Source organism: Pezoporus wallicus, unplaced genomic scaffold (assembly GCF_028554395.1).
Source record: "Pezoporus wallicus isolate ANWC-B61680 ecotype Strahan unplaced genomic scaffold, APGP_CSIRO_Pwel_v1 contig_5261, whole genome shotgun sequence".
NCBI classification, from domain to species: domain Eukaryota; kingdom Metazoa; phylum Chordata; class Aves; order Psittaciformes; family Psittacidae; genus Pezoporus; species Pezoporus wallicus.
In genome coordinates this window covers 1,636,689-1,653,343 of record NW_026642423.1, presented here as the reverse complement: position 1 = coordinate 1,653,343, position 16,655 = coordinate 1,636,689, and the positions used below count along the sequence as shown (strand labels likewise).

General features: G+C 56.1%; 1 protein-coding gene across 14 annotated transcripts in view; it reads right to left on the bottom strand.

Moving 5' to 3' along the window:
* Window positions 1–996: 996 nt before the first annotated feature.
* Window positions 997–16,655, bottom strand: part of TNS1 (tensin 1) — a 64,493-nt gene continuing 48,834 nt past the window's right edge. For 9 of the 14 annotated variants that reach the window (XM_057430383.1, XM_057430384.1, XM_057430388.1 and 6 more), the window contains 14 exons: window positions 15,866–16,044; window positions 15,467–15,605; window positions 13,052–13,144; window positions 8,344–8,518; window positions 6,817–7,679; window positions 5,371–5,457; window positions 4,581–4,712; window positions 4,060–4,152; window positions 3,431–3,508; window positions 3,257–3,328; window positions 3,008–3,176; window positions 2,697–2,765; window positions 2,316–2,348; window positions 997–1,290 (listed from right to left, as the gene is read on the bottom strand). In XM_057430383.1, coding sequence (XP_057286366.1) covers window positions 1,146–1,290; window positions 2,316–2,348; window positions 2,697–2,765; window positions 3,008–3,176; window positions 3,257–3,328; window positions 3,431–3,508; window positions 4,060–4,152; window positions 4,581–4,712; window positions 5,371–5,457; window positions 6,817–7,679; window positions 8,344–8,518; window positions 13,052–13,144; window positions 15,467–15,605; window positions 15,866–16,044 — 2,327 coding nt within the window. In that variant the 3' untranslated portion in view covers window positions 997–1,145. The remainder of the gene's footprint in view (window positions 1,291–2,315; window positions 2,349–2,696; window positions 2,766–3,007; window positions 3,177–3,256; window positions 3,329–3,430; window positions 3,509–4,059; window positions 4,153–4,580; window positions 4,713–5,370; window positions 5,458–6,816; window positions 7,680–8,343; window positions 8,519–13,051; window positions 13,145–15,466; window positions 15,606–15,865; window positions 16,045–16,655) is intronic. The other 5 variants (XM_057430386.1, XM_057430389.1, XM_057430397.1 and 2 more) reach the window with 2 other exon arrangements.

Sequence of the window (16,655 nt, the reverse complement as noted above, 5' to 3'; positions counted from 1 at the left end):
AAAGGAGAAAAAAGCGCCTGAATTACTTGCAGTCATTCGCCTTTCGTGCAACTTGAACGTCCATGCAATTTAAAAACCGCTTGCATGTCTCCAAAGAGATAGGGGTAGCCACGGGTCAGCTGCTTTGCACAGGGAACCCACCTGTGCCAGCATACGCTATTATTATAATTATTATTATTATTACACTGTTTTTCTTTCCTTTCTCTTTTGTTTTGTTTGGGTTTTGTGTTAACGTGCGACAGGCCGCAGGAGAAAACCGCCAAAGAGGACTAGTGATGGGAGAGGATTAGTGTATCCTCTGTGGAGGCTCCGGGGGAGCATCTGCCTTCCCGACGCACGGGGCAGCAGGAGCCCCCACACACCCCCTCAGACGTGGCAGGCACGAGCACTCTGGGGAGGTGGGGAAGTGCCGTGACCCGCTCTCCGTGCGGGCTCACAGCAGCTCACCTGCGACCAGCGCTGGGTTCTGGGTCAGCAATGGAGGTCAGCCCATCGCTGAGCTCCCCAGAGACAGGACGGATCAGGACCAACCCCCCCACACACACCCCCAGCAACTTGCCAGGCTACCAGCAGGTTTCAGGAGAACCAAATGGATAAGTGAGGACCCTCCACTGCAGCCGGGCAAGGGAAGGTTTCCGAGAGCATCTCCTCCAGTGTCCCGCAGACCCAGCCATGTTGTTATATCCTACGGGTCATTTCAAACACAAAGCAGACGTTCGCTGATGGAGCTGCTGGGATGAAGCATGGGTTTTGCTGGTTGTCTTTTTTTTTTTTTGCCCAGATGGAAAACAACCAGTCATGGTCTTGCATTTGGTCTCAAGTGGATGTCAGGACCATTATGCCGAAAGCCTTCGCTTTGGTCACCTTCCCTGCGGTGGGACATGCATCCTGTCTGGCGTGACTTTGTGGCTCTCTTACATAGGTGCGTGATTTTGGTTGCTCTGTGTGTGTGTTTGGCTTGTGTTGAGTTTTTAGGGGTTCCATTGGCTTTTAGGATTTTTGTTGTTTGCTGTTTTCCTCCACAATTCCAACCCTTTTTTTTCCCCCAATTCACTTCCCTCTCCCACAATGCACTTCCTCACACTCCTTCTCGGATCAGCTCCAAGTCCTTCTCCAAAATTCAAGAATCACCCGCAAGCACCAGCTCATCTTTTCTGGCTGGAGCCAAGCATGACCCTGGAGACAAAGTTGACAATGGCTGCAGCTGGCTGGTCTGGGTCCAGCTCGGCAAAGAGATGGCAGATGTTGTCTGTGGTGCTCCCTTGCTTCCTGGCCACAAAGCCAAAGAGCCTGGGTGTGAAGAAGACAAGTGGCTCAGTGAGGTTTGCCAACATTGCTCACTCAATGACCACCACCACCCTCTTCCAGCATGGTCTTGTCCACCTCTTTAACACCCACCTCACACAACACAAAGGGAGACATCTCAAAGCAGACTGCATGAAGACCCATCTATTCTTCCCTTTGTTGTAGTTTCCTTGAAGGCCAGCACTGTGTTTCTATCAATTCTTGGCCAAACCCCCCTTGCTCTGCTCATCCCTGCCACCGTCCCCATAGGCCATCTCCAAGAAGGAGGATCACAGCATTGCCTTGGTTTGTGTGATGACTCCTGAAACCACAGGGGTGTGACAGGCTGTCCACTGGGGCAGACCCAGTGTGAGAGGAAGGCCATATGGGGACAAGGGGAGCTGGGTGAGACCATGTGGTTATTTCCATCTCTGTCCCCCAGTGAATAAAATGTCCCCTTTTTATTTTAATTAGAACGTGCAAACTCAAGTTATAAATACAGGGGAACAGAATGTGAAACAGGCCCAGGCCGTGGCATTTCTAATTGGAGAGGGGAAATATCCCAGCAGCTGGACCTCCTAATAAAAACCCCTTCGCTAACACAATGGCTAAAATTAGTGGGAATTTGCCCCTGGAAATGGGATCAGCCAGCAGCTCTGTACTCCTGTGGGTCAGAACAAGGAGGACAGGAGGAAAGGAGGAAAGGAAAGACCTGGCTGGTGGCTCACAGGCCATCAGCATAACCTCTGGCTCTGCTCCACAAGCTAGCTCCCGCAGGCTCCTCTGGCAGTTTCCAGTTTGCTCTGTTCAGGAGGAGCCATGCCTGCTCTAACTGGGAATTTGGGGATGAAAGATGCTTCCCGAGTCCTCATTCTTGGGTGAAACATTCCTTCAGCGAGGAGCAGAGCTCATTTGACAGATAGCCAAGAGGCTGCCCTGCATGGTGCATCACCCAGCCAATGCTCAAACACAAGTTGGAGCCACCCTGACACCCTGGGAGGAATCGGCTGGGAAACACAGCAGATACTTACTTGGCTGGGCCGCTGCCATCAGTTTTAGTCCACCTGCAAGGAGAAGAGGAGGTGTGAGGGATGGTGCATCCTGCCCCCCACAGAAACAGGGCCATTATAGGGGCCACCACACCAGTGCTGGAGGGCCAGCCTGGCTTTGCACAGGCTTGGCTCTGTCAAAAAAAAACCTGTTGCAGCTCTCTCCCAACATGAAGATGCTTAGAGACACCAAGAAGTCACCAGAAGTGGTGTTGCCCCACAGTATCCAAGGGGACCATCAATCCCTGCTCTCCACCGAAGCAAATGGGACAGAGCAAGCAAAGATCCTGCTTCAAGCAGCCAGGAGCCTGGGGGAAGGAAAGGGACAGGGGACATGTGCTTGCCGCAGGTTAGGGCACTCACTTTCGTTCCTGGGGGTCCAGGTTGCAGAATGTGACGGTGTTGAGGGGGTAGTGTCGTCGGAAGAACAACCTGAAACACAAGGCAGGGAGTGTCAGGGCCAGCGAGCCCCCACCTCTGCCCCACCACAGCCCAGCCCCATCAGAGGGACACTCCCATAGGTTTCCCTAGGATGTTTCAGGAGTCAAGGACAAAGCCCAGCCCTGCCCATGACCAGGTTCATGCCACCCAAGGACATCCTTCATCAGCACACTCCCTGGATCACAGTCCCATTGGCTCTGGAGACCCAGGGCCGTGGCCATGGGGACTCTTACTTCCTCTGGTTGTCAGTTAAGGTGATGCCTTGTGCGGAGACTTTGAAGTGGACGATGGTAGCGGTGGGTGTGGGGTCAGCCACCAGCGTCTCAGCTACAGCCTTTGCAATAGCCTGGGGGCCTGTCAGTGACTCCATCTCCACTGAGTTGATGAAGAGGACATTGCAGGCTGGAAAGGGAGACAGCAGACATGGGGTCAACCACTGCTCCAAGCTACATTGGCTCCCATGACATCCCCTCTCTACTCACCTGCGCCCTGTTTGAGGAGGTCTGTGGGTGAGTTGGTGGCTGATGTGGTGTCTTTCTTTTCCTCCATGGGATCTAGAAGACATGGGATAGTTACTGCTGCTCCCTGCTTGGAAACCTACCCCATCCTCATAGGCTGTGGGGGCAGACGTAATCCCTTCTGGCCTTGGCTCTTACCTCGGTCAGGAATGACCAGCTTGCAGGGCAAGGCCAAGGGCATGATGGAGTGCTGGTACACCAGAGCTGAGAGACAGCCTGGGGAGAGAGGGGAGATGATAAGCATGGGGCTGGGAACACGGGTTTCCCTGGTGTTAGGACATTGTTGCTCCAGATGGATGGGAGTAGACTTTTTTGCTGGATTTCTTCACTGTCGTCCTAACACCACACATGGCAATTCCTCTTACTGAAACCATCACGCCCACGGAGGGCTCAGGGAGGTAGCAGATATGCCAGGGCCATGTTAGGAACAGGAATGGGGCAGAGGTCCTAGGGCAGCGCCTTGGAGCACATTAGCCATGGGATAAATGAAACAAGATGAGGAGTCCCTGCCCTCCACCCTGTCCAGCAGTATCATTTTTCCCAACACATGCAGAAAGGTATGTATCCATGCATACAGGCACATTTGTGTGCACTCATTTGTATGCATGATCCCTGAGGCTCCAAATGCCCACAGGGCTTGGTTACACAGGGACAAGTAATGCAGTGGGGGCTCTCCCAGACACCTCACAGCTCTGCTTTGATAGTCCAGCAAAGGCAAGCCTCTCCCAACCCAACCCCGCATGTAGTAGCACACTAGGGGCACTCACCAAAATTGGGCTCGTTGGGGCATCCTTTTAGTTTCACACCCCGCGGGCTGGTCTCGATGAGGAAATGTCTCACCAGCTCATTGGTGATGTCTCCTGGGAAGAGACAGAATGCTCTCACACCACAGCCACTCTTTGTCAACTAATACTGTGTAGCCCCACACAGAAACCAGTGTTCCAGCTCAAGGGAGGGGTCCCTACCACTCAGCACACCCTCCTCAAATCCAGCCCTTTGCATAGCGTCAACCCCAAGCCAGGCTCCCTTATAGTGCTGGTGGGCTGGGGAGGATGAGCCCATTTCACTATAGCAAGCCCAAGATTCAGATGCCCCAAGCCCTCCACAGCTCAGGGTAGAAGGTGCCTGGTGCTTCCCTGTGCCCTGGGAGGGAAGGGCTTGGAGGAGGGATCCTGCGACATCAGCACATATTCAAGGGCACAGCTGGCTCAGCAGACACAGCTGCCCTCTCGCCCTGGCCAAACGATGGAAAGCATCTCAGCGTGGGATGGAGAAGGGAACACAATACCTTTCTTGTTCTGCTGCATGACCGTGGGAGGTGGAGAAGCTACTTTCATGGCAAGGCCGTAGGCTCCCCGGAAGGAGTGGCTGTCTCGGATGATGAAAGCCCCTGGCTCCCTGTCCTTCAGCAATGCAATGGCTGCAGGTGAGAACAGCAGACCTCAGAGCCAGCATAGTGAGAGCCAACATGACCTCCAAAACCAGTAGGCGTGGGTCAGGACAGGGCATCCTGGCCCCATGGCCTTGCAGTAAGACACTGCAATGTTATTGTCCCCTCTTCACATCTGTGGATGGGGGTCTCAAATGGGTTTGTGGCCAGGCAGGGGCTCAGGTACCCTCAGGTCCACTGCCTTTGTGTGCGCATCCATTCCCACCCAGCCCAGCTCTGAGCAACTGAGCACTAGAGAGCAGGCAGGGACCAGGGATCAAATGCTGGAACCACGTCCCTGAAGATACCTTACCTCCTCCTTGTTCTCCCCTCCTGTTTTAGCCATATCTCCAAGACCCCTCTGAGCTCACTCAGTTCAAGAGCTGAGTGCTCTGCACCCCAAACTGCATAGATCCACTGCATGCTGCAGGGACCAGTGTTCCTCCACCAAGGGGAAGGCTGGGGTGAAAGCCTGAAGCTGAGCTGGACTTCAACCCCCCTCTGCAGCAGTCTGAGCATCCACAGTACACCCTCATTCCTCATCCAACCCCTAAGGGAAATCTTTACTAATCTCTGTGATCCCAGATACACCCCAACTCCTGACCATGGCTCACTCAAACATATGCTTTGCCCTGTGCCATCTACCCACCCTGCTCCCTGGAGATCTCCGGTTTGTACCAGTACTTGGAAGTGTCCTGCACAAACTTGACATTGGCACGAGTCTCAGGGCTGATGTCTGTAAGGAAGGGAAGACGAGAAAAAAGTTAAAAGATGCTTATCTAAAACTCCACATGACTTTTTTAGCAGATCTAGCTAAAGCATTAATAGGTCTACCTCCTTTCAGCCCCAGAACATTGGTTTAACCTCAACCCAGTCCTCCACACCCAGAAAGGCTGACCATCACCTGGAACTTATGGAGACTGCTGCACATCTAAAGCTAAATCCAAGCACAAGAGCCCTTGAAGGGATGTGCATGTGATGAGTTTCTTTGCCACACAGACAGAAACAAAATAGGAATTCATCATTTTAAAGAGAGCTGGCCAGGTGAAATGAAAGCTGTTGGAGGAGACTATGTCCAACCAGAGGGTGGTGGGAAGATCTGACTTCAGAGGACCTTCACTGCTCTCTAATGTTCAAGATTCGGCTCATCCACCCTAAAAATAAATCCTTCCCTGACCTTTGCTCTGTGCAGAGGAACTGGACATGTTGACCTACCCTGGGGAAAGCAGCCCCAGCCCTACCCTGCTTCACTCAGTGCCCATCAACAGCTCAGCCCTGACGGGAGCCAGTCCTCTGGCCCTGAAGCTGTTGCTTTGCTGGGGCAACATTTCCAACCACCTGCTTGCCAAAAAGCCCAAGCAAAGAACTCAGAGGGCCAGACAGTATCTCTGCTGAAGACGTGTTATCAGCCCTCTGCAAGCTGGTCACCTTCAGAGGGAGGGGGGCTCACTCCCCTCCCCAGCCCACTCTCTAATGGTTACAGGTTTTAATTGCTCATGCTTCCCCATTGGGAAAGGTCCCCAGCCACGGGGAGTCATGGGGCTGGGGTGGGCGCCAGCGTGCTCACAAAGGGCTGCCTGCTCGGCAGTGAAAGCGGCCCGGCCACCGGAGCCACTGCTGCCCCACAGCTTTATTCCCCTGATTCTATCAGTCCGATCTTGGCGTCACCAAGGTGTCCTGTAACAGAGCCAGCAAAGGCATTCTAGGCGCAGTGGCACCCAGGGCACAGCACACCATTTGAAATAAGGAGGCAGAGACACAGTGGGGTCTCAGCAGGGTAAAGCCTGGTGGGAACAGGTCCAAGAGGTCAACGCATCCCCACGGCAGAGAAAAGCTGCCTCTGGGTGCTTTGATCTCCCTGTACACAACTCTGGGCGCTGCTTATGGCAGCGATGTCAGGTCTGTGCTCTTCCTGTTTGGATTTGCCAGAAAGCACAGGAAATGGCCCAAGCCGGTGCCGCCGGTGTGCGGATGGGCAGGAGGGGTAAATCAGGAATCAGCTGCAACCACTTCCCCACTGGCCGGTGAGGAGGAGGAGGGAAGAGAGCCCTCGGCAGGGCAGGGGGATGCAGGAACCTCCAAAGGCATCCCTTACCTGGCATGGAGAGCTTGGAGAAGTCCGGCAGGGTGTGGAAGGTGACAGCACTCCCACTGCTGGGGCTGGACATGCCACTGGAGAGGGGCGAGGACGCCTTGCCGTTGACAGTGGCGTAGTTGGGGAGGCTGTTGGAGCGGTCCCCAGCCGACATCCGCCTCTTCTCCGGCAGCGCGGGCTGTGGTGTGGGGCTGCCCTGGTGGTACGCGGCCGAGTCCGGGGAGGAGGAGTGCGGTGTGCTCGTGCCAGGGTAGTACGCCGGTGAGACGGGGAAGGATGGCGTGGAGGGAGGCTGGTAGCCAGAGGAGCTGCTCTGCCGGGACAGTGTTGGGCGCCTCTCATCTGGGCTGGGGTAGCCATACAAGGGGCTGCCAGGGGGGACAGCTGCGGTTTGATGCCTGGCCAGGCTGGGGCTCCCCGGTGAGGCCACCAGGTTGCCATGGGCTGCCACAGCATGTCTGCCCAGCCCGGGGCTGCCAGGAGCACCGCTCATGCCAGGATTGACAGCTCTTCGCCCGAAGCCGGGACTGGGTGGCGTGTTGGTAGCCACTGTCCGGTGCAGGGAGCGAGGGCTCCCTGGCAGGACGTGAACTCCTACCACATTGACCTGTGGTTGCGGACGAGCTTGGGGGTCTGGCTGGAGGGCAGCTCGGCTATCGGGGTAGTCAGGGCTGGAGTACGACGAGCCCAGGCCCCCACCTTGGACCGTTGCAAGGGAAGACGGAGATGAGTTTTGGTAGCTGCTGTGAGCAGAAGGCATCTGCGAGCTGACAGGTGACCGGTAAACAGGCTCGATCGATGCATGAGGAGGTGTAACCGTGCCATGGGGGCTGCCATCTGAGGGGTAGCTGTGGAGGGAGGTCCTGGGGAGAGATGAGAAGGAGGATTCAGTTCCACTGGTCATTAATGCTGCTGGCTGGCACCCTCCTGTGAGTGGTGCACAAGGAAACTGAGGCACTTTGATAGTGAGCTGCTCAGCTGTTCAGAGGCAATGGTAGGATGCACCCTGTCAGCTGCACAGAAGCAGCTAGAAACAGCTTTAGTTCCACCATGCATCTCATTTCCCTCTCAAAACACAACTCTCCGGGAGACAGAGCCTTTTTCCAGCTCCTCTAAGAAAACACTCAAATAGTTTCTCCCTGCCAGCCTTGCCAGGCTAGGCTGATGCAGTACACCTCACGGGCAGGGTGGAGAAGGGACAGGGATGGTGGCTCCATCACACCAAAGGGGACTGATGCTCAGCCTAACTCAGTGCGAGGGTTAGCAAAGACCTCATCTCTTCTCCCACCCCAGGGGCCAGGTTCCCATCAAGATGCTGCTGAGATCTATTGACCAGCAAGTGATAACCAAGTGACCCAACTTTGTGTTGCCAGGGCACTGAATCAATGGCTGACCAGGACCCCTAAACCTTACATGCAGAGACAGGGGCTCTTGCAAAGGCAATTTCAGTGTGGGAGCAATCCTGTGCACCCGGCAGAGTTTGACCCCAGCCCCACAAGCCCCAAGGACCTGCTCCCAGTGCCTTACCCGTCCACACTGTGAATGGGGCTGCTGGTGGAGACAGGGCTGGGGGCAGTGAAGGAGTTGTTGAAGGTGCCGTTCCTGGTGGGCATCTCTGGGCCCACGGGCTGGGTGGTGGGCAGGCTCCCTCCCCTGCCTGTCGTGGCTGTGCGGGCCACAGACTCAACGTAGCTCCTGGGCTCTGTGGCAAAAGAGAAGAGCAAACAGATGAGCACACAGCTCTCTTTGGGAGAGGCCCATGCCCTTCCCGGTATCCCCATTTCAGCCAGTGAAGCTGCTTGAACTGAGCTGCTCCAGCTCCACATTTCCTCCATCCCTCTTCCCGCAGGGGCTATGCAGAAACACATGGTTCATCTGGGCCTTTAGGTTGCTCCAAGGGGTGCTTGAAGATCCCAGCCTGGGCACAGGGAGGGGGGTCATGCCCACCCCTTTTCCTGAGGGGACCAGAGCACATGAGACCACAGTTCCTTCCAGTGCCACAGCCCCTCCACGCTGCTCTTGAGTCAGTGCCCCTCCTTGCCTGGGATGCCACACAGCATATGTTGTGCTCCCTGCTCATCTTCAGCCCCCAAAAATAGAGCCAGTGACACTGCCCAGCCTGCGCTGAGTCACACGGGACTGATGATGATGACCTGTCATCCCTGCCCTGTGCAGCCCACCTCTGCTAGCCACCTCCAGCAGCAGACCAGAGAGCAGCTCCAGATATTTCCACTGCAGCATCCAACACAGTCACTCCCAGCCCAGCTTGAAACCGGAGCCCACAAGCATGACCAAGAACAGCAATTTTCCTTTGGAGCTGCCAAGCTGTCCCGTGCCAGGAGCAGTGGGCTATGCCGGCCGTCACCAGCCACAACAGCCGCCAGACCCAGCCTTCCCTCCTCCCTTTCCCTCTGCCTCCTGCTCCATCCAGGCTGGTCCCCATCCTTACAACAGCCCTGCAGCCCCACCAAAAGCTGTGCTGGAGGAAGGGACTGCAGCTTCAGCCCTGTCCCCTACAGCTGTGTAACACCTCAGCTGGTATGTGCCACCCACTGCCTCTGAGCTGGGGCACAATGTCCTAAGCAAGACCCACTGGCATCAAACACTATGGGCTGGGCATCCTTGCAGGTACCCTGGCTCCAGGCTGGCCATGCTTGAGGCAGTTCTGCTGTAGTAATTAGCATGACAAACATTACTGTTATTATCATTATCATTATTATTAATATTATTAGTCATAACAGCCAGGCTCTGGCTAAGTCTGCCAGCAAGCCAGCCTGCTCACAGTCAGCAATGCCAATGCACAGCTCCATGTTCAATGCCAGACTGGGGGGCTGCAAGGAAAAAGACAGTCACAGGTCTCCCTCCTTCCCCCGCAGCATCTCTGTGCCGTATCCACCTGCAGAAAGAGGAGGATGAGTCCATCCTTTGGGCTGATCTCCCTGCCCAGCCCTGCTCAACCACCCCAGAAAAGATTGGAGCCAAAAACCAGACCAAGGACCTCAACATGGGCTGGGTACCAGCATCAAAGGCAGCATGTGTAGCTCTGAGTGACAGGGATGAAGCACTGCCCAGGAGGATGCCCAGGGCAGCTGCGAGAAACTCATTGCTGCTTGGGTAATTAAACTAATTTCACAGCTACTCACTTTTCTCCCCTAGCTGCCCACCCCAGACTAAAATTAGCCAGAGAGCACGTATGAGTCAGCCTGCAAGAGGTTAAGACGAAAGGACTGCAAAAATACCAGCCCCTCCTGCAAAGGTGGGGGCTGAAGCAAGGCAGGAGATGAGGGCTGAGGGAGGGGGGACAGCATACGTGTGCCACAGTGAGGCATGTAACCATGAGCATGGGTTGAAGTCGATTGGTTCAATATGGAGAAAAAAAAACGAGGCAGTTTCAAGGCAGGATTTTTTTAGGCTGAAGAATGTGATCTTGCCTCCTGGTGGTTTCTTGGAAGAGCCTCCGGAGACGGGAAGACGGTGGGAAAATAGAGAGGCTGTGAGTCACCAGGGAGGTGGGTAGTGGTTTGAGAATGCTGAATCCAAGCTGGGCTGCCACTCGGGCCAGGAATCACCAGTGCTGCAACTGCGCAGGGCAGTTGTAAAGCCTCCTCGGAGGTGGCAGCCAGACCCCAAGCTTCTGCACTGCCAGAGCATCCTCCAGCCCCAAGCACAGCCCAGCAATGCAGGCTGGGATCTGCTGAGCAGGGCCTGGCAGGGCAGGGATCCTCTGGGCTCTGTGCCTGGGTGCAGAGGGTGCTAAGTCAAAGCTTTGTTAAGACAAAACGCAGGTCCCCCCTCAGGACTGCAGATTTAACGCCCCCAAAGCGATCATATTATTAGAGGATGAAGCAAAGCAAGAGGCTGGTAGTGGCCACTCAGCTTTGGCAGTGTGGGGTCACTGGACATTTTTGCTCTGGATCCACCACCATGCAAGCAGCTGAGTGCCACAGGAGCAGCAAAGCAATGCAGCCTGAGCTCCTAAGGGTTTGGTGAGTAGGAGAGGCGATATTTGGGTGTTTGGAGGCTTAAAGCTGGATAAAAATGGTAAATCTGGGGGGGACCTAGGAGGGAAATGCCTGGTTTTATCACAGCTTTTCATCCTTCAATGCACCCAAAAAGCCATCGCTGAAAAATCAGCTCTGGAAGCAGAACATTTTCTTCAAATAAACACTTCCTTAAATATTATACAACATAAAGGTTTGGGTTATGTGCACCGAGGAACTCCCAAGCAGAAATGCTGACAGCTCCCTGAGCCACGAGAAGCATCACAAACTTGCCAAAAAGAGACATCCCCTCCCCAAAGCCCATATTAAACATACAGTTCCCCATTCTGGCCTCAAGGGCCCGAAGTTTCATTAAAAAAGAAAGCAAAACCCAACTGTTAGATTGCACGTGGCACTCCAGGGAATCACACCCGCTCCCAAAGCCTCTGTCCCCTCCAGGAGACCTAGAGCCACCCCAGAGCACATGTTGTCTCCTCCATCAGCACAGCCACTCCTGAGCTGACATCCCACATCAGCTTCATCCTTGGCATCCAGAGGGAGGCGCAGCCCCGGGACAGGCGAGGTGGGGGGGATCTGGACAGCTTCCCGGCTGAAGGAGTATATGCACCGACTGCCGGCGCTGTGTCGCTGCCCGGCTACTGAGCCGGCAGCACGCTGGTGGCCTCTGAGCCTGCTGACCTTTTGTGCTGCACTTGGGTTTATTTTCGCTCCGAACAGCAGCAGCAAAGCCAGAAGGGGAGAGCAGGAGCCCAAAACCGGGGTTGGTGCTCCCAGCCCCTGCCAGGCTCATCCGAGACTGGCCACAACATGCCAGCATCCCCAGCATGCCACCAAGGATGCCCTACACCGACAAAGAGCTCTCAGCCCACATGGATGATTGCCACCCAACATGACAGACCGCCAGGTCCAATTTGGACATCAGAGAATCCAACCACGACACAAGACATGATGTTCCCCTTTTCAAAAGGAAGCAGATGGACAAGACTCAAGCTCCCACATCCCCAAGGAACAGTGCAGGGAAGGCTGCTGGCACAGATAGCCAGAGCCTGCTCTGAGCAACAGTCCCAACAGTGAGGTAAGAGAAGAAAAGAGAAAGAAAAGCCTTTCTTACCTTCTCCAGAGTCACCGCCCACCTCCCCTTCTACCTCTGGGAGATGGAGGGGCAGGGGAGCAATGGGAGTGGGAAGAGGAGGATGAAGGAAGGTATGAGACAGAAAGAGAAATCAGAGTTAAACAGCTTTGCCTTGCTCAGGCAGGGGCACACAGAACACAAAGGAGAGTTCCACACCTCCCCAGTACTGCACCTCAAACTGGACCCCTGGTCTCAGACACCCCCAGGGTCCACCTGGGAATTCCAAAGACAATGTCCATAATCTAGAAGGCTGGTTTTGGGTGGGGAAGAGGAACAGCCAAGCAGGGCACCACCATGAAGGGCTGCTGTGACAAGTCCAGCAAGCACCAAGAAAGCATCGGCTTGACCTTGGGGGGAGACCAAAAAGGGTCTGGAATGGGTTGCCCATGGAGGTTGTGAATGCTCCATCCCTGGTGGTGTTCAAGGCCAGGCTGGACGAAGCCTTGGGTGGCATGGTTTAGTGGGAGGTGTCCCTGCCCATGGCAGGGGGGTGGAACTTGGTGATCTTAAGGTCCTTTCCAACCCTAACTATTCTATAATTCTTGCTGGGCGGGCTCAGCCAGGACTCATGCTCCCCAGGCTCAGCCAGGGTTTGGGGATGTTACACTCAGCCTTGAGATGGTGCAGGAAGGGGCCCCCGTGCTGGGGAGCAGTGAGGTCTGGCTTGACAGGCTGCTCTGGGATGTATCCACAGGACAGCAGGGCCTTTGCACCCAGGGACCCCTCTTCGGAATGGAGAGGGCTCTGGACACTGTTCCAGCTGACAGGCCTGGCTCCTGGAGAGCAAACCTTCTCCAGCTGTGCTGGGGAGGAGGAGGATGGAGGGGGTGAGGGAGGGAAGAATATGAGGCTGGGCAGGAGGCAAGACCTGAGGGTTATCCACCCTCCACCAATGAAGACCCTGCTGGGATGAGACCCCAGGGCAACACTGACATCCCCCCACCCTCACACCAGAGTCCCCAGAGGTGACAAAGACTCCAGGGCCCTCTGGCCCCAAAAGGGGGTGCAGAAGTGCCTTCTATAGCCAGGGGACCTTTCCATGGGTATCTTCACAGATACCCCACACCCCCAAACCACACGCAGCCCCCCTGCCCACACTCACCTCCCACCGGATGCAGCAGGATCTCAGCCGGGTTGTGGGGTTTCAGCCCCAGTGCTGAGAGCGGGGTCTTCGCCAGGCCGGGGGGAGAGCGCACTGTCAGCATGGGGAACACAAGAGCATTAGTAGGGGGAAGGGAGGTAAGGCTTCAGAAAGGCTGGAGCTGCCCAAGGGTTCAGACCCACCGACCAGCTGCAATGGGGGATTGCTGGGATTGCTGTCCTTGCATAAAGCAATGCCCCAGAGAAGGACATGGATCTCCCTCTCTACTTAGGAGAGGGCACAGGGCAGGAGGTGCCTGAGAACAAGCAGCCTGCCATTACCGCAGGGCTGGCAGGAGAGAAAGGGGGCAATTCCCACCAGGGCAGGCTCAGACCCCATCTCCCAGCACCGTCCCCCTAAGGAATGGTCCCACCATGTATAAAGGCACAAAGCCTCTTTCATTGCCCCGATGCAAGCAGCCATCCCCCTACCCCTTAAACCCACGCCCACTTATCCCCACATCTGGCTGAGCTGGGACCAGGCTGTCCCAGAGCAGCTCACTACCCCCATAAAAGGGACAGCAGGACTGCTGCTCCCCCCCACCCCCACATTCAGAACAGCTCAACGGGCGGGTGAGGATGTTCACACAGAGCATGTTCCCTGAGCGGTGGCAATGAACACATGAGGTCTGTACCCCTGTGCCCATACATACATACCAGGAGGAGCTGCATATGTACATATGGCTATGGTATGGATGCACTGTCAGTGTGGGGCAGCAGGGATTCACGGGGCAGGGACAACCTCCCCCACCAAATGTGACTCTTCTCCCTTCCTTGTCCCATCTCCCCAGTGCTGCATGTCCCCACACCAGTGGAGACACCAGGTCTCATCTCCAGCTAGAGGGCACATCCCTCCTCCAGCATTTGAACATCGCTGACTGACAGCACAGGCACAGTGCCTGCAGCGAGGCCAGGAGGCAATGGGTGGTGGGAGCTCCAGAGGAAAGCCAGACCCGAGCCCGGGTCCCCTTAGCAGCCTGGGACCGGAGCAGCAGAGCAGCCAAGTCCCTGGGAAACCAGACAGCAGCACCTTCCCCAGTGGGTGTCCCACTTCCCCACATCTGGTCAGCCACAAGCCGCGATGTCAGCTCACACCTCGGTTGGCTGAAGAGTAGCAGGGTCCTCCCAAGGACAGGAATTGTCCTGGGACCATCATCTCCCCATGGATGGGAATCACTTCTGTATCCCACCAGTGGCACTTTGGCAAAGCCTGCAAGCTGCAGCTTCAAACTTCCCAGGCCTCCCCAGCTGGCGTTGGACAAGAAGCACTGCCTCTGGGCCACGTCCCCAGCCAGGCTGTTCCTCTCACTTCTGCTAGTGAATCATCCCCCAGAACAAGCCACTGTCCCACTGCCAAGGAGCTGCTGCCCCAGGGCCAAGCTCTCTGTCCCCTGGAACAACAGGGCCATTTCCGAGCTGCCAAGCGCCTCAGGGATGCTCCCACACTCCTGTCACTGCATCCCATGAGACCAGGCTCAAACGTCAGGGGGTTGCACAGAAGGAAGGAACAGCAGCAGCACAGGACAAAACAGCCTTGAGCTCCACAGGCTGAGCTATGGGAGGCACAATGGCCCCATCACGACCTTATGACCAGTACGTGGCATCAGAGGGGGCTGCACCCAGCCCCAGCCTTAGAGCATCCCTCAGCTTTTGGCCCACAGAAATGGGGGGCTGGGGGGACTGCTGCCTTTTTGATGAGTTTCCCAGTTGCCCGTCTGCTCTGTTGCACTGGTCTAGCCCAAGTTCTGCTGTGCTGACTTGAGGCTGCTCATCAGGGTTCATCACTTGAGCCGGTCACACAAACCCGGTCCACACAAACCCACCACAGCTGTGCAGTCAGGGTTAGTCAGAAAGCAAGTATGCCATGCCAGAGGCAGAGACAAGCTGCATGCAGAGGGCTGGCATCTCCCACACATTTCCCCCTCCTGCCCTTGGAACAGCGAGGAAGAAGTAGCACGGCATGTGAGGGTCTGCTTGAGCTCCCTCCTGGTCTCCAGTCCTGCCTGCCTCCCTCCCAGTCGCCTGCTACTGGAGCCTCCCTGCCTCTCTCGCCATGCCAGTAGGAAAGATGGGGAGGTTCAGGATCAGGATGGGGTGAAAGGATGCTCTCTCCTTATCCCACCTTGGGATCCCATCCAAGAAATGCCCCAGCGAGTGGAGGGTAGGAAAAAGCTGAAAGGAGGGTACCAAGCATGGGATGCTGATGGCAGCGGGATGCGGATGGCAGTGTGGAGTGGTGGGATGCAGAGGAGAGAAGAGGAGTGATTAACGTGGTGGTGGGTGTCTGGAGCCCGGAGCTGTCTGACCCTTGGTGAATTTCCGGCTTGCCGAGAGCCACCCACCGAGCCCCAATGCCTCCCGGAGCCGCAGAACTTACAGGGATCAGAGCAAGGGGTTTGTGGTGAGACAGGGAAGGCTGGGGTGGGGGGAGAAGTCTCACCGCCGCTGGAGGGTGGGCTGGTGGGGGAGGCACCCTCCATCTCTTCAAAGGCTTCTTTGTAGCTGTGGAGGTGAGGCTGGAGAGAGCAGGAGAGAAGGGTCAGTCCTGTAGCTATGGTGGGCACAAACCTCCAGGAAACTCCAGGGAGGGAGCAGAGGAGGCAAAGGGAAGGTTTCCACTTCCTCCCTGCTAGCCACCACCCCAAAAAGCAACACTGACCCCCAACCCTCCAGGATGCTGCAGATGCTAACCAAGCTTTCTACCTCCCTGGAGGCTTCTGCCCTCCTCATCAGCCACCCCACCACTGCAGCATGCCCCCCCCACACCCCAGCACACCTCTTTGGGCCTCCCTCCGGGGTTGGCCGCGATGGTGCTGACCACCTCAGGCGAGAGGACGGTGGGGCTGCGGGGTGAGCTGGGCTCTGGGGAACTCTTCTCATAGTGGCTGTTGCTGGGGGTCTGCTTGCGGGCAGGGACCACACTCTCCTCCGGGGGTTTCTCCTGGGACTGTACCCCTGCAGGGCAAGCACAGAGTGGGAGACTGGTGAGGAGCTGCTGGCTGAGATGGGGACCAGCAGGAGATGCTCTGGGGCTGCTCTGAGAGGTTTCCCCTGGGCTGTGTGCCCTTACCCAGCAGAGATGGCAGCTTCAGCACTCACCTGCATCTAACCCCTGGACCAGCACAGCCAGTTGTGAGCTGAGGCAGATATACCCTACAGTGGTGGCTCAGCACCAAACAATAAGGCAAGGCAGGGTTATGGCTTGTGGCTGAATCACTACACTAGCCCTCCCAAGCATCATAAAACTTGGGCTCAGAGACAACCCCCAGCAGTGGGTGTAAAGGGCATGAGCATCCTGTGAGCAGCCCAGGCACACAGAGCTGGGGAGGACCAGGACCCCTCAATAGCATCACAGTGGCAGAGGAACAAATCCTCCAGCACCAGGGCAGCCACGTTCAGCTGCTCTACACCCACATATAGCTTCAACCACAGCAGAGAAAACACCTGATTTTGTGAGTCCTCAAGGCAGAGGGAGCACTGGGTCAGCACAAAAGACCCCAACATAGGGATGGTGCAGGGAAACCCAACAAATCACTGCTGATCTACTACCAGCACAAAGTCTTCTT